The sequence below is a fragment of the Amia ocellicauda genome, chromosome 8 (genome assembly GCF_036373705.1).
Source record: "Amia ocellicauda isolate fAmiCal2 chromosome 8, fAmiCal2.hap1, whole genome shotgun sequence".
NCBI classification, from domain to species: domain Eukaryota; kingdom Metazoa; phylum Chordata; class Actinopteri; order Amiiformes; family Amiidae; genus Amia; species Amia ocellicauda.
Genome location: NC_089857.1, coordinates 42,785,889 through 42,809,090, shown reverse-complemented (window position 1 = coordinate 42,809,090; position 23,202 = coordinate 42,785,889). Strand labels below are relative to the sequence as shown.

General features: G+C 47.8%; 1 protein-coding gene across 2 annotated transcripts; it reads left to right on the top strand.

Moving 5' to 3' along the window:
• Positions 1-982: 982 nt before the first annotated feature.
• lin54 (lin-54 DREAM MuvB core complex component) lies at positions 983-20,061 on the top strand. Of its 2 annotated transcripts, none has more exons than XM_066711530.1 (14): positions 983-1,167; positions 7,758-8,495; positions 9,506-9,623; positions 10,266-10,408; positions 10,732-10,887; positions 11,040-11,247; positions 11,546-11,619; positions 11,887-12,084; positions 12,860-12,951; positions 13,218-13,289; positions 13,705-13,807; positions 14,113-14,250; positions 14,403-14,605; positions 14,757-20,061. In XM_066711530.1, exons 2-14 carry the CDS (start codon positions 7,785-7,787, stop codon positions 14,956-14,958), a joined length of 2,418 nt encoding a protein of 805 aa, XP_066567627.1. In that variant the 5' UTR covers positions 983-1,167; positions 7,758-7,784; the 3' UTR covers positions 14,959-20,061. The 2 variants fall into 2 exon arrangements, with proteins under 2 accessions (XP_066567627.1, XP_066567628.1); XM_066711531.1 differs by lacking the exon at positions 983-1,167 and adding an exon at positions 2,309-2,767.
• Positions 20,062-23,202: the final 3,141 nt, after the last annotated feature.

The window sequence follows — 23,202 nt, the reverse complement described above, 5'->3', positions numbered from 1 at the left end:
ATCAGGATTATCCTGATCCCAGCAGAAGGGTGGATTCAGGGTGGATTTCAGGAACAAAATGTAATAAAACTTTAACATTGGTCAAATAATACAACATTTGTATCATGTAGTATATATACATTTATTTATATTTTGCACTTGATTTGATTAACCATTACAATGATAAAGTAGATAAAGTAGACATTAGGCTACCTATTAAGCCTTTCAGTACAGTAAAAAAATGAAATAAAAATGATTTTGTCCCCATAAAATAATCCCCCAAACAGTTGTCAATATCAAACAAAAATATTTTTAATGTTAACTGTCATCAGAGATTAACCAGTCAAAAATAGTTATTTATTTGTTATGGGTTAGATGAGGGGTCTGACTGTTTAAAAGAAAATGGAAATGGAAGGGGATATTTGTATTGTTTTATTGTGCTGTTTTCTGTCTGTTCAAATAAAAACACTTAAAGTGACCCCACGCTGGCTATTCTACCTGTTGTTCTTTACATAGCTAGTAGCCTACATTGTGATGTGTTGTCCCATTTAGAGCCCTGGTAATCCGGATTTGGTAATCTTGAAAAGTCTGTATGTGGATCAGGGTGATCCAATCCAATGTTGCTTTGAAAAACCGGCACGAAAGTAAGATGGATTACCTGATCCTGGATATCAAAACACGGGATTTCCAAATCCGGATCATTCTGATCCAGATTAAACTTTTTGAACAACTATTCTTCTCGTATATCAAATGATATGTTTCACTACAGTAGTTAAGAAAGATTTGGAATAGATTCAGGTTACGAACAAGTCTGAGCGGCGCAATCTCTAATATGCAGGAACTACAACCCCCTGATATTAACAGTAATACATTCATGTATGTAAAGGACACTGACATGTTCTCTGACTTCACAGCTCAGCTGCACAGGCGGAAGTCAGGAGCAAGCCGACTACGTCACGGCGGCGCAACGTCATGACGCACGGCGTGGTTTCCAGGGAGGGCGCGGCGGTATTATGGGATGGTCGAGCAGGAATGGCGCTCGGCGCGTTATTTTGAACAAACGTCTCCGCTCGTCAGAGATCGGGATGCAGCGGCACACGGCCCGGCCGGCCGGCGGAGTGTGCTAGAATCGACCGCAAGTCGCTGGGACCGACCGCGCAGGGACCTCCGGGAGCATCGGGAGTCTGTGTAAGAGAACCGGGCGGCGAGAGCCACGGCAGCGCACCGAGCGGGGCTGCCGGGGGATGAACACACAGCCGCCACACTGGCCATTGTAAACAGCCGCCCGGCGCAGCGCCTGATGGTGCCTCCGCGACAGGAGGGAGCCGGACCGGCCCGGCCTGACAGGCGTCCGCCGCCCCCCGGGCTGTGCGGTCGGAGCGGCGGCTGGTGGCCGGTGTGCGACAGTAGCGTGCCGGGGCTGGCGCGGGGATGTGTGCGCATTCAGAGACGGGCTTTATCGGCCAGCGCGGCGCTGCCACTGGGCGCAGGTCGGGCACTGGTGTGGGGCACAGCTATGCCAGCCTCACACGCACTGTGCCCTTGTGCAATGCCTGTGGCCGTAAATACATGCCGGGGTTCAGCCGTTATTATCCCAAAATGATGCCTGTGCAGTAAAGACACTTTGTAGTGGTAGGACACAGGGAACTGATCAGATCATTGAAAACCTGTCTTCATGTTTTGCCTGCATTCAGGGAGCTCCATAAGTGGCATTGCTCTGTGTCACTTTGCGGACCTGTCACTTACTGGGTCTGCACTGCTTCTGGGAGCTGGCAGACCCGGCCAGGGCAGCCTACCGTGGTGCACAGAGGCCCGCAGTGCTTCGGTGTGTGCGCGATGTGTGCACCTGGTCCAGATCTTGCCAGGCTGGTCTGGTGGTGTTGTTTTTGCAATGCAGTGGTCGAGCTTGTGCACTATGGATGCATTTTGCCAGGGCGATGGACTAGCCCGTGTGTGTCACCAGATGACGATGAGCACCACTGCTATTATAGTCGACTGTGGATGTCATAAGTATGATGGGCTACAATTTAACAACCCACATAGTACCGACTTATGCTAAATTAAACCTGGCCAAAAAGATGCATGTATCTCCTGGAATTCAACATTCCACTAACAGCTCCATTAAACAAACAAACAAACAAACAAAGCTTTGCAAACCCCGTTATATGTCCCGATCATTGTCTCTAACATTGCCGTGCGAGAGCGGCGCAGTGTGCGCTTGTGCAATGGAGGCTGAAGGTGCTATTATGGTCAATATGCCGATGAGGAGCGCTGTGAGCCCCGCTGCGGCGTCGCTCTGCTGTGGGTGTCTGAGCGCTACGGCGCCGGGGAGGGGGCTGCGCGCCGGTGCGTGTCGTGCGTGTCTGTGTCCTGCCTGCGGGGTGAAGCCCGTCGAGTTTGGGAGTTGACTTGTGAACTCAAAATGTCCAGGAAGTGTCCGGCTCCGGCGCCCGCACACAGCGCTCCGCCTCGGCGGGGAGACTAGAGCACAGGGGCGGATTTTAGCTGCGATCCCGTCCGCGTCTTGTTTTCGTGCGGCCAGGGGGGGGGATGTTGCTTCTCTCCTCTGAAGTTGAACTGATGACGAGGTGAAAATGGCGGATCTTTCGAAATCCAATCCCGGCCTGAAATAGAAACACGGCACATCCAGGCGGCGCAGCCCGCACTTGAAGCGGGGAGAGAGAGCTCTGATCCCCGCGCCGTCCCCGTCCGCGTCGCGCTGCGTGGAAATGCACAAGGGATAAGCCTTACGGTTAGATCCACGGGTGTAATCTGGCGGATTGCTGAGGTAGGACAAAGATTGTTACTTGGGTACATCTTCAAAGGCCTACTGGGCTGTGTGTTTCATCTTGTGTCTGTAAAGTTTGATTCGGCCCCCGCGCGTCTCCGTGGCTCAGTGTGGACACTGTGGGTGCATTTGGCAGCTACACGGACTTTATTTTATATGCACACAGTTTCATAGTGATATCAGCCGTAAAGATGAGTAAAACCACATTTCCTGCTCCACTGCAACTTTATTGTGACAGTATTGGCCAGACTGGCACTGTGGGTGTCTGAGCGCTACCCTCCGCGGGAGAGGTTTGATCTGTGTATCCGCGGTGTGTAAGAGTGTAGTCGCTGCAACTTTGTGTTTATCCCCCTGCTATGACGTCACGGCTGTGTGCTGTGTTAACGGGGTGTTGAGAGCAGCGCGGTGCTGATCCTGCTGCTGACAGGGGTCATTGGCAGCACACTCGTTTCTGGCTCGTCTTTATTGTTTTGGATGTACTTTTAGGAGCCATAGATTTAGATTTTATTACAACTTGCGATGCGTGGAGGAAATGCATCATATTGAGTTTATGCGTCTTTAGGAGTTCATTTCCCACGACGCCTGTCATTCTCCGGCTGTTAGGCATTAGCAGTTTCCTGTGATCTTATCATGTGCTGTCATTTCACACATGCTGGTGGCATTGAGCTTTTCACTAGAGGTCCCATCGATTCATCCTGGAGTGACACTAGTTATTAAAATTAACTAATTGGACGATTCCATCAAAAGTTGGGCTTCCATGCTAATATTTCCAAAAGGCTGATTGCCCGGGACAGGGGGTCATTTTGCTGCAATGAAAACAAAAATGTCAGGATCCACATTGCTTGCCATGCTAGAGGAGCAGGAAGTTCATATTGTGTTTATTTAAGATTAGGTTTTATTCTGTAGGACATTATACAGAAGAGAAGCTGTAAACTTCGGGTTAAACTGACATGGAGGCATTCGTTAATGATCAATTCATGTGCGTGTCTGGTAGCACACATGCACATGCAGACATTTCTTTCTCTCCTGTAAAAGTCAAGTCTAGAAATGTCGGGTTTGGCATCTTCTAAATACAGGCAAACATTTTTAAATGTAGTTATGTCATTAAATGATTGATACATTTCATATGCCTGGCTGGAAAAGTCAGGAAATGTCGAATGGGCCAAACATTAAAATGTTTAAAACGTGTATAATTGCATTTTGTACCTCTTACTTTTTGTCAGAATTAAAACCATTTAAAATAATGTTTTATATAATGTATAATCTATTTTGTATCACTTCCTGACTTTCCCAGTATGCTATTTAAAGTACATATGACATATTTGTGCTTCCATATTGTTTAGAATACAGCCTATATTTGATATTGAGATATAAATATCAATTTGTCAATGTCCAAGCATATATATATTCCAGCTGTCTTGACAAGTGTTGATCTGATTTACTTTTATGGATATTCTTTAATTTATTCCATGTAGTTTTAATTGGTTGGTCTAATAAGTACCTTATCCTCAGAGCAGTTCACTGGCATCTAACTCTGCTTTACTTTGATGCTAGGATACAAAGTTATTCCATAAAATGTGTCTATAGATTATTGGAGATGATGATCAATAATTACCTATCTATTGAATGTTTTGCCACACATAGCCTTGATTTCCTATGTGGGAAAAACTCACCCTTTTTTATAAGATAAATAAATAGACCTGGGGCCTCTCAAGTAACAAAGAGCATTCATTATATATACATATATATTTTTTACATGCAGGTAATTCACAATTTCCTGGTATTACTAAAATATGAAGCTTCCTGATGTCCAGCAATTTGATCAGCTGAAAATTATATGTAATTTAAATTTTTATTTTAAATCAGATGGTGTACTTGGACCCCCCCCCCCCCCCGCCTGAAACCAGGAATGTAACGGACTTATTTAAGATATTGGCCTAGAATAAGAACAGGGCTTTGTAAATATGATGAGGGGTCACCAACATCTGGTTTCTGCCAAATGTGGAAAGATATACAGATAAAAGTACTTATTTAAAATACTCAGTTGTTAATCTTTAATTTACAGAAGTAGTAGCCACTGTGATCGTAATAATTGATTATCCAGTTTTCCACACTGTGAATGAAGAACTGCGTTGTCTTCCACCCGTCCTGCTAACAAGCTTTAATTTGCCTGACCTTCAGACATGTTAGTTGGGAAACACTGGTGTGAGACTGCTTCTTCTGCTTGGGAAGTATGACGGATATGGTGCAGAAACTGGTGGCCACTGTGTGAAGGTTAATACTGGAAGCTGGAGAGAGACTGAAAGGGGGTATCTCTAGGCCAGACAGTGAGCGAATCATTTCCTTTGTTAAAGTATACAGAAATCAATGGCAGGCGAAGGGACTCGCTGTTCCTAAAGGCACAGGTCGATGGGACCTGTGGGGAAACGTGAACCGCACCTCTGTGTGTAATTCAGTCTCCCGATCCAGCCTTGGACCTCTCTGATGATGGGGGGGACAAACAGGAGCTGTGATGATTCGTGATTGAGATGGGTGTCTGCAACAGTTTGTTCAGACGGTGATAAACTGAGAAGGCTTGTGCATCCCCAGTGGAAATGCATCCAGATTTGACTGATCTGTATCATATTCATTTTCAATCTGCTCTGTGCAGTTGGCATAGACATCCTCCACCACAAGGAAATACTGTCCCTGATGCAGGCAGAGAAAAGACAGGTCATACAGTTGGCATACAAGCTCTTCTTGGCACCCTTCTGAGACACACTTTTCTGCCAGAGGTATTAATGTCATTTTTGTCTCTGTAGGAAGAAGGAAATAAGTTTCTACACTATGTTCAGCTTAGATCTCTTCAGATTTTAGTTAACGTTAGGATGATTCAGGGATTCGGAGTAGAAGGTTAATTGCTTTTAATATCCTCCAATGAGAAATTTTAATTTAGCTCAAGTGATGAAGAAAGGGAATCAAGTGCATGCCTCAAACTCTAATGGGTTTTGAGTTACAGCAGTTCTTAATGCCACAGGTTCTGCTAAAAGCTTACAACTCACACCCTCATGAAATCAATCTGAAGATGTTTAGTTAAAATCTAACGCAGTGCTGTGTTAAAATGAAGCTACAGTGTCCTGGCTGATGGACTGTGTACATTTTCCTGCAGCCCTTGGACAAGATCAGTGATTTTATTTTTGGTGAATGATGGTTTAGGATTATGCATAACAGGCCACCTCAACATCTTTGCTTTGTTATTGTCTTTTTTTATGCTGTAGAGTTGTAGGAATGTAATTATTCGGGACAACGGGACTTGATTTCCAAGAGAAGAATTAGGTTGGCTTTGTCTTTTGGTTATGAAAAATGGGTCAATGCTAATCTGCTTTATTCAATCAGATTACTCCTGGTGTAGGAACCACGACTAGCTTGAGCCATTGCCCCACCGACACTCCAAACAAACACGGGCATCGACCTGCGGATACCACAGGACGAACTCACCAAATGTGTAGCTAGGCTGTTTGCATCAGCGTGTAAGGAAATAAAGCACAGTGACTCTGAGTGTCTGACGGTTGCACTTGGTGTGATTTGATCTGCTCGAATGGGACAGTAAAACCTTTCAGCTGTGGCTGCTGAACCGTGCAGATTAGACCTTATAATGACAGTGATGGTGACCAGGGACAACTGTGGGGACGGATGTAGCATAATTGTGCTTGCTGATCGTGGTGTTTAGACGGCACTAAATAAACATATTGTGCCGTCTCACGGTGCCATTTGAGAGGGGCCTTCTGCAGAGCAGCCCAGCACTTCTCAGTTGAGAGCCTGACCGTTTCCCGGGGATCCGCGGGAATGTGGATCCGCGGGAATGTTTGTATGTTTGTTTGTCTTGTTAAGGAGCTGTCTGAACACCGTGTTGTCGCAATTATGGGAGCTTACATGTTGCAACAAGATCAGGACTTCAGGAAAAACTAAAAATACATATGTTTACGCGTGTGTGTGTCTATTTAGAAAGAGATATATATGGAAAAATACTAACACGTACAGCCCAATGGACTAAGGGCTGCCACTGTCTGAGTTGCAGTGTGTTTTGGGTTTTTCACTTCTGCTGGTAAACTGCAGTGTGAGAGGAATGGGAAGCACCTGGGAAGGAATGACGTCCTGACCTGGGATGACCTGCATCAGACTTCACCTTCAGAAACGCTGTTGATGGAGCTTCTGTGGTCAGGGCGAGTCTGGATCATTAATTCAGTCATTTATCAATAACCTCTCCATGCTGAACATGACCTCCACACAGGCTGACCCCCAGGGCTGGAATCAAACCGGGGTCCCAGGAGCTGTGAGGCAGCTCGAGTCAGATTAAGTGTCACAATTGACTCCTGGTTGTTTTGTGGAATTATTGTAGTAAACTTTATTGTAAAACCATTAATTTACGTATAGGTTTTGTTAGCTGTGAGTTGTTAAGTAAATGGATGGCTTTGTGTCTGTGGTGTGGAGTTGCACTATTGTACAAGTAGCCATTGTGTTCCTTTCAGGACTGGAGTGGTCACAGTGTAATTTATATGCTTGGCCATGTCTAGTCCCACTTACCTTCTTTATCAGAGATGAGTGTTCTCGCAGGAGAGAGTTAATGGTGGAGTTTACTAGGGTAAACGCAAGCCATGAAGACTTTTTTTTGGTTGATGCTTGTGTGCATTAATGCATAGTTCCTCATGTTAAGTTATACTGTTACACTGTAGCGGAATTTAATTTAATATTTTATTTTTTTGTTTGTTAACTTTCACCTACACTTAAAATCAAGGAAGCAGAGTCAACATCACCTGCTCTGCCCTAGAACTGACACAATTACTGAATTTTGTTTTACTACACTTGTTTTGTACTCTCAGCCCCTGCTCTATTAAACGCAGTGGGGATCCCAGTTTTTCCAGTGTGTCCATTCTGTTTTCACTTCAGGTGTGTGTGGAGACCCGTGTGTGCGCCAGCCCGGTGCTGACGTTGTGCTGTTGTATGTTGGCAGAGGCCGAGCCCAGGAGAGTGAGAGAGAATGGAGGTGGTGTCGCCGGAGCTGAACAGCCTGCTGCCTGACGAGATCATGGACAGCGAGGCCATCGTGGTGGTGGAGAACCTCCCGGCCGAGCCACCCCCCGCCGCTGGGGAGTCCGAACCTGGGGAGGCGCGGGGAGAGGCGCCGGTGCCCATGGAGACTGAGCTGCCGGAAATCGCCAGCCTCCCCGCCCCCCCGCCACAGAAAGCCCAGCTCCTGGTGGCCTCCACCTCTGCGGACTCGGGGGCCCAGTTGCTCCTCGCCCCCTCCAGCTCGGCCCTCGTGAAGCCGGCGGTGCCCAAGGCTCTCGGCCCCAAGCCCTCCAGTCCCGGGCTCGGCGCCGGCCTGCACAAACTCGGCTCCCCCTTCACCTTCACCAACCACCAGATAATCCTCAACAAGGTGGCCACGTCCTCCGGTGAGGTCAAGCCGGCCACCACTCAGGTCATCAAACAGGAGGGCCAGAAGCTGGTGGTCACCACCCTCGGCAAGGCCGGGCAGCCCATTGTCCTGGCGCTGCCCCACTCCAGCCAAAAGCCTGAGGGCTCGGGGGATGGCAAGCCCCAGCCCCAGCAGTACAAAGTGGTGACTATTGGGGGCAGGACTGACCTGAAGCCTGTCATGGGAATGCAGGCGGTGAGCTCGGCCAGCCAGATCCTGGGGACGTCCCAGCACTCCACCCTGCAAGCCCAGCAGCTCAAGACTGTGCAGGTGAGCATTGACACGTACCTGTATTTTATTAATTTTATATTTATTTTAATTGATCTATTTCCCATGTTAGAAGATTCTGCTGTCCACCCCAGTGTGTGGGACAGGGCTTCATATACTGGGGAAGCATTTCCTCTGGCCTCTGCGTGTCCTCACTGCTCTGCATGGACGCCTCTGTTATGCCCACCTGCTACATGCCTGCCCATGTGCCGTCAACAAACGGCCATATAAGGGAATAGAATTCCATTGGCTCTGCCGAACTGAATACACGAACAGATGTGTCGGACACATGGCGAGGCGTGAGAGCCCTGAGAATTGATTGGAAACATTGTAGGAAGTGTAACTTATTTTTTTATTCCCCTCCCAAACCCAAAGGGTCAAAGGAGAGTCTTCCGATCGGGACTGTAGGCATCTCCCCATCGTAGATGGCCCCCTTCAGGCAAGGCTTTCTGGGTAAACGTGCAATATTTGACACGTTGGATGAATCTCTAAGCCGTCTTTTTGGGCCCACATTACATTAATCCTACTGGAAATATCCTCCCAGCGTGTATTACCTAGACACACACACATCCTTCAGTGCTTTTATACACATGCATATCTGTGCACTGACACAGTGAAAGCTGTTGTAACCAGGAACGGTGAAGTGCATAGCAACAGCTTCTCTGACACAAAACAGCCTTAAGCCTCTGTTCCTTTTAAAGACATTAAAAACGATGTTTTCTAGCCTGAAATTTGCTTCAGTTGCTGTGCTGGCAAAGGAAAGTGCGTTCTGTCTACTGACACAAAGTTCAAACTCTTACAGCAATGTGCCGTGTCTGTAGGGATGGGAGCCTAGCAATCAAAAAATACAAATTACAATACAGCATCCAAAAGAACAGCCCGCGTTGTGGCCGGTCACTGAGTGTCGGTTCAATTCCCAAGTTCAAACTTTTTCAAGAGCTTAGTGGAGCTTTGAACTCCATCAGGAACACTGAGAGAGAGAGACTCGTTTAATGTGAGGTGAATCTTTTTAGATTGCGAAGAAAACCCAGACGTCCACCACGGGACCAATGATCACCAAGTTCATCATCACAAAGCCACTGAACAGCAAAGGCATGTCTGGACAGACGTCGGTGTCTCCGGTGATCTCAGGTAAAGTCTCCCTCGTCCCCGTGGGCTCTGCTGGTGTGTGTACGGGGTTCAGTCTGTGCCGTACGCTGTTGTTTTAATGCTGTTCTCTTAATCTCCAAAAGTGTTTACCTGCATGGTTTTCTGCTCTCGGTTTGATTGGTCCTGGACTGGTTGACTGTCCAGTCAGTTGACAGTCTTTGAGTAAAGATAATTTGCATTTGTTGAGCCTCAGTTTGGTAGCTGCTTATGGCTCAATTTGTAACTTATTACCTAACATCACTCATGATTTCTTCACAGGCATATTTATTGCAAAACCTGTGTGAGTTGTGGGTTCTCGCCCCTGTTCTTCTTAGTAATCTCTACATCTGGAAGTACTTTCATAGCAGATTCTGTGGTTGATTTGAAGGCTTCGTAGGAAGGCACAATAAACAAATGAGCTTGAGTAATGAGTTGTCAATCCTTGACATGTCCTCTTAGTGTGAAGAATTGATCAGTGCACCACAATCACATATCCTTATTCTCTGGCACCTCATGAAACCCCTCACAGGCCTGAGTTAATTAAGGTTTCATTTCTCTGCTCCTAAAGGAAGACATTTTGCTCTGTGACCGAAAACGTTTTGAGTGTTTTTATGCAATATGCAATTTTCATGCTTTGATCTGCAGGACGAGTCCTCTCCCAAAACGCCCCAGGGACGCCCCCGAGGACAATGTCTATCTCTGAGACGGTGGTGGGCGCTGCGTTGAACACCCCCCAGAGCCTCTCCAGCAGCAAAATCGCTATCTCCCCCCTCAAGTCCCCCAGCAAGGTCAGACACGGGCCTCGTAAACTCCCCCACCCCGGCCTCGCACACAGTCCTGAACACACAGGGCTGCACTACTTGTCTCTCCTCTACAATACCCAATATACACACACACAAGATGGATAAACATTAAAACATGACATTACCATGCTGTACGAAGACCAAAGACAATGTTAGTGGAGGAGTTATTATGGGGCCTTTCGATGGGGCCTCTGTGATGCCTTTGCTTTGTTGACATGCTCCTTCAGGGAGTTTTTAAGCCTTGCGTTCCCGCGATGCCGTGGCGCTTCTCATCTCTGATCCTGCCTCCTGTCCCGTCTCATCCGCAGCTGACCGTGGTGTCCCTGGCTTCCCAGTCCCCCAGCTCTCCCCAGAAGCCAGTGGGCGTCCCTCTCAACGTGGCGCTGGGGCAGCAGATCCTGGCCGTTCAGCAGTCCAACCCCTCCTCTCCGGCCAAGGTGGTGTCCAATCACTCGACGCCCCAGGTAACCCTCGGAGTTGACCCGGAAATGCTCCTGTGGTGACCGTGTTTTTCGTTCTCCCCCATCCGTGTTTTCCACAGATCTCCAGCCTGGGTAGTACTTCCGACCCACTGTGGTGCTGATCGGCTTCTCTGCCTTCTCTTCCTCTTCCCCAGAGCGTGAAGCCTGTCCAGACCATGACCGTGGGGAGCGTGGGAACCCCTCAGTTCAAAACAATCATCCCTTTGGCCACGCCGCCCAACGTGCAGCAGATCCAGGTCCCGGGGAGCAGGTTCCACTATGTGCGCCTGGTCACCGCCTCCACGGCCAGCAGCCCGGCCCATACCGGCAGCCCCAGCACCAACTCCCACTCCCTGCAGCAAGGTCAGCACCCCCACCCACCGCTCCCTGCTCCTCCAGACACACACAGCCCTATCTTCAGTCAGAATATATCCCCACAGTTTCGCCACGTTGGGCCTCTTCAGCGGACCTAGAGAGGTGGATGGTTGTGCCCTCGCCAGGCTGGTGGGGGGTGTGTGTGTGTGTGAGAGAGAGAAAGCAGTTTTAAGAGGCTGACGGTGTATTGAGTTTTGATTCCTCTCGGTTTGCTACGTCGTCTGTGTAGTTTTATTGCCTCCAGAGAGAGAAACCCTCCTAACGAGATCGATTCTCCTCCCTGCAGCCAAACCCGTGGTGGTGAACACGACGCCCGTCCGGATGTCCGTTCCCATCGTTCCAGCACAGACCATGAAGCAGGTGAGCAGAGACCAGGCTTCCCCTCCGAGGGACCCTAGGTGTGACCACATAGACCCACCAAATCTGGGCCACGTTGAAGAAAGTTTAACGTTATCACACTGACTCTTAGGCTGCTTGTCGGAATGAATCTAAATAAAAAAATCCACAGCTGTTTTGTTGCTATTACAGTCGTCCCTCTTGCTTGTGGTCTGTCTTCCCTGTTGGACGGTCTCCCCTGAATATATCGTCGTCTCTTTCTAAACCATGCTGCCCCCCATTCTCCTCCAGGTGGTCCCCAAGCCTCTGAGCACGGCCTCGCAGATCGTGACGACCGGCCAGGCGCAGCAGAGGCTCATCATGCCAGCGACTCCCTTACCTCAGATCCAGCCCAATCTCACCAACCTGCCCCCCGGCACCGTCCTGGCACCGGCCCCCGGCACCGGGAACATGGGCTACGCGGTCCTGCCGGCCCAGTACGTCACGCAGGCAAGTGATGGCAGATGTACGCCAAGGGAGTGTGTTCATACTTTTAGGTTCAGACCTGCCTGTACTTTAGTTAGAATATTTCCACTGTTTTTCCAATGCTTAGTCATGTTATAAATGTTCTCAGGCCAAGACACAAAAATAACTTTGACCCGACCCACAGATCTCTAATTACAACCTGACGCCAATCGCACTTTTTCTACTACTTAAATAAAGCCAAGGCTGTGTACACGATTCCAGTTTGTGATTCACAGGACGGTCAAAGTTGGCGTTCTCTTACAATTAATCCGCTCTCTAACCCGCCGGATCCTGCTCCGAGTTGGGAAATTCATATTTAACATCTGATAAATTATAAATGTGTCCAGAAGTACGAGCCTCGGAGTTAGAGAGCGTGACGCTGTGGTCCCGAGAGACTTTCACCGCCGTTTCTGACATTGTTTAAATTATTTATGTCGGGTGTGTGGCTGTTTGAGCTCATTGTGTGTTTAACCTTTTTTACCTTGTGAGGTTCAGTTCCACCCTCTTATCTTGCGTCCCTTTATCATTATCTCTCTTGTATTTATACATCATTAAAACACACCCTGGTCTCTGCAGGAGAAATAGGCTGCGTTTAAATAGGACTCCAAGAACATGTCTGTCCGTTTAGTAATTGAAAGGTCGAAGAACAAAACAAAAGCCCTCACGGTCAGCGCAGGCGGTGCCTGTGTCACGAAAGCTGAAACGGGAGCGGGGAGCCGACCCAGGGCTGTATCCTCACCGTGTGTCTTACCGCCCGCAGCTCCAGCAGTCCACCTTCGTGTCCATTGCGAGCAACACGGGCTTCGCAGCGTCAACTGGTATCCAGACGCAGGCCCGGCTGCCTCTCAACGGGTAAGTGGGCTTTGGACCGGGGCTGAGCGCAAAGAAAGAAAACAGGGTGTCTCTTGGGTGCTGGGGGGGGGGCTGCTGCAGTCAGTTCAATAGAGATCACCAATGTTGTACCTTTGACCAGAGGAAGTGAAACAGAGAGTGAGAGAGAGAGAGAGAGAGAGAGAGACACGTCGGCAGTAGCCCAGAGTTGATGGGTACCTGTTGGTGACTTGCATAGAATACATATTTGAAATAAAACGGATTAACCCTTCTTCACCCTGGCGCAGGTTGTCTCCATCGGATTCTGCTTCGAGGCCGCGGAAACCCTGCAACTGCACAAAATCACAGTGTCTCAAACTGTAAGTACTTGCTGCTCGTGGGGTCTTGTGTCGCTGCCACAACCAACTGCACGTAAACATCGATTGTGTTCCTCACGATCATTGCACAGCACTTACTGTCAGGGTCCCGGAATAGCAGGAGCGTCTGTAACGGTTAGGCATGTTATGCATGGCTGACGCCTTCAGGGGAGACGGGTCGGTTGTCTATCCGTTTAGTCTCCTGTGAGTTTTATGTAGAGAAGTTTTGCGGCTCAAAAATTCTCTATTTTTAACCCTGCATTTGCACATTTTTCTTTCCTCCTTACAAATGTAAATGTATCGAGCTGTTCAATAAGATGAATTTTGACTAAAGGAGCATTTACTGTTTCCAAACTGTGTGTTATGCGTGGATGTGTGTTGAATCCTAAAAGCTTGTTTTGTTTTGTGTGTTTTTTAGGTACTGTGACTGTTTTGCCAATGGGGAGTTTTGTAATAGCTGTAACTGCACGAACTGCTTTAACAACCTTGAGCACGAGACCGAACGGCTAAAGGCTATAAAGGTAATGGTGAAGCGAACAGTCATGTGACTCGTTCGAGATAAAGCACCTTTATTCTCAGACCAGGAGGATGTACTTCAGAATATCTTAGTTTTTTAACAAAGCAGAATTTAGAGTCCATTCACTGCATACCATATGTAATGATGTTTCATTTAGTGTAATTGTTTTATACATTTGTTAAGGAAATCCTAAAAAAGTAGAAATCTGTGAAGGGAAAGAACTCTGTGCTTACAACCAGGGGGTGTGGGGTGTAGGGACAGAGAGGACACGTCTCCTCCATGCATCGAGTACCGTGTGTGTGTTTGCAGGCTTGTCTGGACCGGAACCCTGAAGCCTTCAAGCCGAAGATTGGCAAAGGGAAGGAGGGCGAGTCGGACCGCCGGCACAGCAAGGGCTGCAACTGCAAACGCTCGGGCTGCCTGAAAAACTACTGCGAGTGCTACGAGGTGAGGCTGCCGAGATCCCCCGTCCCCGCCTGCGGCTCTTCCCCGCACCCACGTGTCGCCCGGTGGGATCTCGCGACAAACACGCTTGTGTGCGTCTCTCTCTCTCCTCGTCTGATCCCTCCGTCTCTGCCCTCTCTCGGGCTGTCCTGCAGGCCAAGATCATGTGCTCCTCGATCTGCAAGTGCATCGGCTGCAAGAACTTTGAGGAGAGCCCCGAGCGGAAGACGCTGATGCACCTGGCAGACGCGGCGGAGGTGCGGGTGCAGCAGCAGACGGCCGCCAAGACCAAGCTGTCCTCACAGATCTCGGACCTGCTGACCAGGACCACGCCCGCCGTCACAAGCGGGGGGGGCAAGTGAGTCCCAATCAGCGCGGTGGGGGGCAGGGGTTGGGGGCGCTCGGCTTGTATTTAGGACCTCGGACGGCGATTGAGCTGCCGATTGTCCTCAGATGGTGTCACCGGTCGGTCTCTTGTCTCATGGAAACTCTCTCCTCCGCCCCCCCAGGTTGCCCTACACGTTCGTCACCAAAGAGGTAGCGGAGGCGACGTGCGAGTGCCTGATGGAGCAGGCCGAGAAGGCGGAGCTGAGCGGCCGGCCCCAGGCGGCGGCCGAGAGGATGATCCTCGAGGAGTTCGGACGGTGTCTCATGAGGATCATAAACTCTGCAGGCAAAGCCAAGACAGACCCCTGCCCCATCAACTGCTAGACCCTCCAGCGGCAGAGCGGTGCCAGGCACGGACAGCAGACCCCCGGGGGTGGGGGCTGGCGGAGGGAGCGCGGGGACCGTGGCGCGGGAGGGACCGACTCCCAGGCCGCGCGTTGAAGGAGCCATCCGCCCCGGTGACGGAGCGGTCTTGTGTTTGGGGCTTGTTTTAGAGTGACCTGATAATGCAACGTGTACAAATTCAAATAGATATTTTTTATGGAATTTTTCTTCGGATCTTTTTGATTTCTTCTCATCATGCCGTTCCTTGGGTCGCTGACTGACCCAAGGGCTCTGTTTCCATCTCTCTCTCTCTCTCTCTCTAAGGACAGATCATTTTTGGGTGGTAGGTGTTTTTTTTTTTTTATTATTACAGATTCTTGCTGCTTAAGTTTCTTACCCAGGATGCACTGCTCACATTCACATACTTAAGACCCCTTTCATCCTTCGGCCCCTTCAGAGCTCACCCAAGTCCGATAAATTAAGGTTCCCAAAACATACAGTATGTAGTGAGTACTGTAGGATGGTGGAACGCAAATACTGGAGAGAAACCAGCATTGAAGCGTGTCGTCTGTTCTGCTTTGTTTGGGGTTTTGGGGTTTTTCGGTTTTGTTTTTAAAGAGCAGTATTTTTATTGCAGATTAAAGTGAAAGTGAGAATGCAGGAGAAAATAGCAAATGAAGCGCTTGAGTGAATGAATGAATGAATGAATGAATGAAGGAATGGCGGCGATGTCTGTAGGAATCCCACTCCCACGCCCCTGTGTTGTGCAGGAATCGGGTGAGCGTTTACAGATTTTACAGAGCCTCCCGTGCCATCGATTACTGATAAGCTAGACCTCCCTTTTTAATCATTTTAAAGTGGTAAGCAGACGGGCTGAAGATCCCCAGTTACACGGCTGACAATTTGTATAGGATCTCGGTGAACAAGTAGGGCTTCTGAAGGCTGGGTCTCCAGGCACGTTTCCAATCATAATACAATCCCGATTCACTGTCTTCTATTTTTTCATGGTTATAACCCCAGATAAAAGGTCGAGGGAGATCGTTTTGCAGGTCGAATGTGGTGTTGGTTGCCCAGTCGGCGCCCACACATCCTTACGAATATCTGTAAGGTTTTGTGGTGCCGTCTTGGCAGAATGCAAGGAGCAGCTCCAGTAGGCCTCTTACTTCTGCACAGACTGAGTGGAAACATTTGCTCTCCGTTACCTCCTGTCCCACATACGCTGCCAAAAGTGTAAGGATACGGCCTGTAGTTGGAGCCCATGGCGGTGCGCCACAGTGATGTGTGCCTGTTATTACATCAGTGGCAGGGAGTATCCACTGAAAGAACAGGGCTTGAAAAGGAAACTTGTTTATTTTTGCAGAAATTAACACGTGTACTGTTGAAAAGGCCTGTTGTGACATAGCGGGTGAGTGCACAGATTACCGATTTAAGAAGTCGCTTACCCCTCAGTGGCTGCAGTGTATCTTTAACTAGGAGACGTACCTAAGAGGAGTTTTTCAGGGAGTAGAGCAAAGAGGGACAAAGCAGGACTGCCCACGTCACCCCCGGCTCAACTCGTGACATAATCTATGGCTTTAAACCGCAGACCCGTGGTGCAGTGCAGCCGAAAGCAATCTTCACTTTTAATAAGCAATATCATAAAAATGCTGCTCTCATGAATAATAGAACAAGTAATGCATTTTAATGGGCGATTATCTAGGTAGGACTATTGTGACGTGATCATGCTGTTGGCACTTTCATATAATCCTCTGTTCGGGCTGATGACGCTCTGCCCCTGCTGGTCTCACTGGAGATGGACCCGACTTCCTCTTACTGTGTGAGTGTCTCGAGCCACACAGGTGTTTTACCCTTAGTTTAAAACTTGGACTTAAACTTAAACTTTAAAACTCTGAATCCCCTGTGTGTGGCCGGCCGCTCCGTCTTGGGCAGAACATCGCCACACTGTCCTTCACTGTTAGCTGTCATCACACTCGTCTGTGTTTCTATTGAAGAATGTAAAATCAGTGTGAATCTCAAAGACTGATCTGCCTTAAACTATCTTTTTCCTCATCAATGGCATCCGTCGATAACATTGTCAAGATTACGAACTACATTAAGAATGTAGCTATGAATTTCTCTCTCGACACGTTTTTAAAGTAAATTAAAAAAAAAAAGAGTACTTTGCTCTCTGTTTTTTGTTTTGCTTCTTACTGTCTGATGTATTTATTTATAATGAAGGGAATCCCTTCCTCTGTTGAGGCCGAAATTAAAAGATGCTTCAGTGTCTCCCGACACCTTGCACAAGAAGGTAGTGGGTCTGCTTTTTAAAGGTCCTGGTGGGGGGCCGGGGGTTTGGATTGTAAAACTCGACAGTGAGTGGAGTAAAGTGTGGGCTCCCAAATATCCCTCTAGAGGCCTGACGCCACCGCCATTTTGTGCGATAGTGTGCAGCTTTGAGATGGGCTTTTTTAACTTGCTGATTTCCAATCACTTTAACCACCTCATTCCCATACACACACCCTCTCAGCCCTCTCCCAGATGCGAACTGGAACAGGAAAGTGTTCACACGCAGTTTTTCCGACATGCAGGCTGCTCCCGTGTCACCGGACTGCGGCAGCCGGAGCAGCGTGCTGCCCGGCGTGTATCGGACCCTCTGTATCGGTGAATTACTGGTAAGGTGGCCCCGTCTCCGCCCTGGACTCCACTGGCTTTGGGTTCTTTCAGGCGGTGAAGATGTTCTGGTGGCTCTGCGATGCCTGTACTCTCTGACGGACAGACGGGAACCTTTGAGTATCCCGTAACCATTTGTGGCACCGAACTCAATGTCCAAACACAGCCCTGACACCAGTGTTTAGTTCCGGAGAGTGCCTTTGGTTGAGCTGGGAGTGAACTGGACTATTACTGTGGAAAATAATGGCATCCCCATTTTAATGGGGGGTGGGAACGGACACATGGAGACCCATTGGTGAACACCGTAAATAGTCATACAGCAGTATTTTTAACCTTTCCCCCTCCCCCTGTCATCATATTGCTTACATTTGATTACCAGAGGGTGTGTGAACATATTATATGCTTGCATGACAAAGGAAATGCAGTGATGCTCTTGAGAGAGCTGTTGAAAAGGCAGTCTGGATTCCACAGGCGTGCGTGCTGTCCAGGTCGGAGGCAAAGCTCCGACATGGCAGCCTGCTCTGACCCACTGCAGTGTCCATCCTGTCCCCATGTGCGCTTCATTTGGGCGCTTACTTGATGATCACCATGACATATTACTAATATTAGTAGTAGTAGTATTATGATTTTGCTCAACGATGGTAGAGTTATAACAATACCCCAGCCTTAAGCTTCACCTTTGCTCAGGGCCTTTAGAAACCTGTTTCCCTGCAAGTAGCTGGCTGCTTGGCATTGTACCACGGTAGAGAAGTGTGCAGTGATTTGGAAATGCTTCCTGTCTGCGGTTGTTTTGGTGCTGTGGTGTTTTCTCCTCTTCCCTCCTGAGAGAGAGCGCATGTCATGTAGTTTTCCTGGGTCTTGGAGATCCTCGGTGTCGCACCATTCTTCTGTTCTGGTGCTACCTTGATGAGAAGAGATCCTCGGGGTTGTGCTGGACTGGGCTCTTTAATTGGGCACTGCGTTGGCCAATCTACACCATTATTTGGATTGATCTTCACAGAAAGTTTACCATTACTACCAGTGTCTCGGGTGTAACGTGCATCTTCTTAATCCATCTCTGTACAAAGAGGTTTAAAACTATTTCCACCGGAGATACAGACCCTTAATACAGTTGGGGCACTTCAGGGGGGAATATCATTCTGAGGCACAACCATTTCAAGTTCTCGATTTGAGCCGTAGCAGTAAAGTGCTCCTCTCCACAGTTCTGAGTGACTAATTCTTCATGTGAGAGAAATGTTCTTGCATATACGAAGAAGGCTTCACCCAGCTGATTAACTCGCCAACTCCAGTCCAGTACAGATGTGGCGTTGATCAAAGAGGCTAAGAATAAGAATCAAACCAATAGGTGCCTACTTCAGCAGCTCCGTGCCTTTGACTCTGCGCCTCAGCGGTGTGGTTCACTGGGACGGTGTGTTGTGGTGGAGCTCCGTGCTGGAGCCCACTCCCCCCAGGCCGGCTCATCACAGTAGCACTGGAAATGAAGAAACGGGAGCCCAATTGGACAAGTGAATTAAGCAATCCCAAACCTCATGATGCCCCATTCATACTACCTATATAAAGTGGTATCAGCATGTTGAAATAAATAAAAGTTATGAAATCTTGTGAATGCCACGAGCATCTCCTAGTGCCAGTTTTTCTTTACTCACCTTAACCTTGTCTGCCACCTTCACACTGTGTCATTTGAAAAGCAGGATTTTTTTTTTTGGGGGGTTTTACATATTAAAAAAGGGAACAAACCAGGTTTAAAACAAACATGAAGCGCAGAGCTTTTTCTTATTTTTTTCCTCTCCATTTCCCCCCCTCTGGTCTGGCAGTGAACGCCAGGAGTGACTGGGTCGTTGTGCAGCGGACGGTCCAGCAGTACAACCTGCTTCGCCTGTCAGGGAGAGCGAAGCCATGCTGTATAAATGTAAATTAGTGTAATTGAATACATTAGCGCTGCTTTGTACTTTATCGAGGTTTAAAGAATTGTAATATTCACTTTTTTTTTTTTCTTTTTTTTTTACACCGAAGCTCTGTACTAATATGTGAAAGTTATATTTTTTTCTGCATCTCTGTAACGTGTATTGAAGACCTTGTGCGACAAAATCTGTAGTGTTTGGATTTGTAGATTGTGTATGTTGGTGTGACCACTGCGTGTGTTACTTTTGAAGGTGGAATCAAATGTTTTGGGGGATTTATTTTATTTTATTTTTCCAACCTGCTTTGTAAACATTTCTGCTTTTTTGTCTAGAGAATTATTTAATTTATCAATCTGTCATTCTTCCATTAAATGAGTTACAAAAAGCATTATGACAATATAACACCTACTATCACTCAGAATTAAAGAGATAATTTTTAATTATTTGCAACCTTTAACAAAAAGATTTATATTTAGTGAACATACTTAAAATGTTCAGTGAGTCTATATTGTAAGCAAACTATAAAGCAAATAAAATTTATACAGTTCTGTAACTGAATTGTGTTCAGTGTTTGTCAGATCTGCAGGTAAGTTTATTCTTGATGAATGGCACACCTTGTGTGACTGTATTAGACAGGCTGCTGTGCTGTGGGTCAGGGCCTTCAGACGAGGGTAGGAGATGTGCTTCCATGGACCTTGACCAGAGCTTGGCTGTTGTGTCTTTGGAGGGGAGCGTGTTTGGTCTCTGGGTGCTTTTACTAAGTCAGTGGTTCCCAAACCTAGTAGTACTGGAGGAGCCCCTACCCTGCTGGTATTTGTTCCAACTGAGCTCTCCGTTACTTAATTGAACCCTTAATTTAACTAATAATTTCCTACATCACAGCCTTTACTATTTTAACAGTAGGGGTTTTAAATTAAGTATACAATTGTATAAGGAACATTTTAAGGAACCAACTTTTTCTCGGTTACATAATTTAAAGAGTCAAATGTAATCAAATGACTTCAATAAAGGGTTCAATTAAGTAATGGAGATCTTGGTTGGAACAAAAACCAGCAGGGTAGGGGCTCCTCCAGGAGCAGGATTGAGAACCACTGCCATAAATAATGAAGCCACACCTAGTGCTCGACTCTAATCTCCATATCTGTCTGTGTGCAAAGACTATACAGTAGATTAATTTGTAATGTCTAATGTGAAGGATTTCAACGCTTTATAAGTGTTTCACGTAAGCACTTTGTTCCATTAGTTTTCTCCTATTTTTGTATTCAGATGTTTTAGCAAGACAGCACTGTGTAGGACAGAGTGTCAGCGGAAGTCCCGCCCCCTGTTGAAGGAAACGGAGCGCTGCTGTCGTCGGTACCCGTCATGCTCTGCGCCGCCCATATAAAGCTGCTCCAGGCGGCTCTTCCGTCTCTTTGGCGCTGCTCTGTGGAGGAGCGGGAATGGCGGCGCTCGGGCGGCGGGACCAGGCGGCCTCTATACAGCAGAGGCCGCCGCGGCAGAAAGGCGACCCTTAAAGCCTGTCGACGGGGCGGGAGATTTGAACCTCAAAATGCGAAAAGCACGGCGGCGGCGCAGCGGCGCGACTGCGGTAGGTGCGTGCGGGTCTGCGCCCCGTGGGGCTCGCATCTGCGTAGAGATCCATAGACTAGAGGGAGGGATGGATGGATGGATGGATGGATGTCCATAGACTATAGAGGGAGGGATGGATGGATAGCGAGTATAGAGGCAGCGATGGATGGATGTCCATAGACTATAGAGGGAGGGAGGGATGGATGGATATCGATAGATTATAGAGGGAGGGATGCATGGATGGATATCGATAGACTATAGAGGGATGGGTGGGTCTGTAGTGTTCGTGTAGCGTGCCCGTGTCCTGTGATTAAAACTTTTCTGCTGTTCACATCATGAAATGCTGTGATTAGAAATTAATTGATATGAGGACACTCGACTAGATTGCTTCCTTCAAAGCCAGTCTGTGGAAGCGCAGTGCTGCCCCTCTGCTGCCCCAGTGGCTCTTATCTTGACCCAATAACCCCAAAGCTGGTCAGTCTGTTTCTTAGTTTAATCTTTCTATCCATAATAAAACTGATAAATTCAATCGATGCCCACAATCTTGACTAGCGCGTTGTTGTCCACTAGCAGTGTATTGTCTTCCTCACTGAATTTGATCTACACCACACTGATGTTTCCGGATTGATCAGCTGTAATGGTCTTTGAGCGAGACGTCACATGGTTCTCACTGTCTCTGTCCCCTCCTGCCCCCCAGGTCCGCATGCTGAGCTGAGCGGAAGCGAGAGTGCTGTCCCTTTCCGTCCTGTTTGTGCAGCAGGTAAGCTGTGCAGAGTTGCGTTTGTGCTCCACAGAGGACCCCGTGATTATGACTGTCACTCACTACCCATCTGACCCTGCCAGGGGAAGGATGACACTGTGTGAATGAGGGTCCGGTCCACAGGGCCAGGGGGGGGCAGGACTTCATATAGTCTGGTGCAATAAAATGCATCACATCCGTCTAGTGTGGGGTGACTTGTACTTGATTAGGTGCATTTGAAGTTGAGCCTCTGCTAGTTTTGCAGATTGATGCATATATTTAACATGACCATCTGTTTTGTAAGGTTAGAATTGGTGAGCTGTGCAAATGTGGTGCTAATGGATAGGATGTGCACAATTTGTATTGTAAGTAACGAGATAATTTTGCATGTTCCCTTCTAGGGTCGGTGTGGATCACGGAGGCGCCCGATCCTGACTGCGGACGCGGGGTATCGGTGTGAAGAAGGGCGGGACTGGAGGAAGTCGCACTGCTGCGTAGTTGGCTAATGTAGTGTCTGAGATCTGATGTCATGTGCCCTGGAATAAAATGCCGTCAGTGGTGACAAACCTACTCGACTGTTCTGTGTCTTTGTGTGCTTCTGAGTGAAAGGCCATTTCTGATCAAAGCTGGCTCTTTACTTTCTCTGCATTAGATCACAAGGGTCAGTTTTCTTTAGGGTGGGAACGGCTGATGGAACCGGACCGTTGGAACACGTGGGGCCTGGACAAAATGAATGCTGCAATCTTCACAGGGGAAAATGTATAGATTTAAAATCTAGAAAATAAAGGCAGGGGGAAGCAATATTAATCTGTGTAGCTGCATAAATTAATACAGCTTTGAAAGTGAAGACCTTTACATTTCTAAGCTGCTTTGTGGAGAAATTCTCTCCATTTACACAAGCCTCAGGATGTTTCTCCTGCAGGCTTAGTCTTTTTCCAGCTAAACCTTCAGTTGTCTCAAGCCCAGGCCTTTAAACTCTCTTAATGTGCTTTGCAGGTAATGACCATGTTTTTGGTCAACTATCAAAATAATGCATAAATATAACTATATGGAATATATATATTTAATGCAACTACCAGTATCTATAATGCAGTACAGTGGGCTCCACATCCCTGTACCTGCGTATGTTCTGTCCTGTGCACGAGCGCAGGGGTCTCCTCCGCCCCGCTGAGTCAGTCCAGGGTCCATCTTGGTAGCTTTGCCCGCTCCAATCCTCCATTACTACTAGCCTTTTACCAGAGATTTGCCGATTGCTGCCCCAGTTGTTCCCAAGAATTGCATCAGTAACTAGTAGTATCTGGCTTATCCATGAGCTATGTATAGTTCTGAGATGGGAATTTATGAAAATGTCAAGATTTATTATTTTATATTACTTGTTGGTATGGG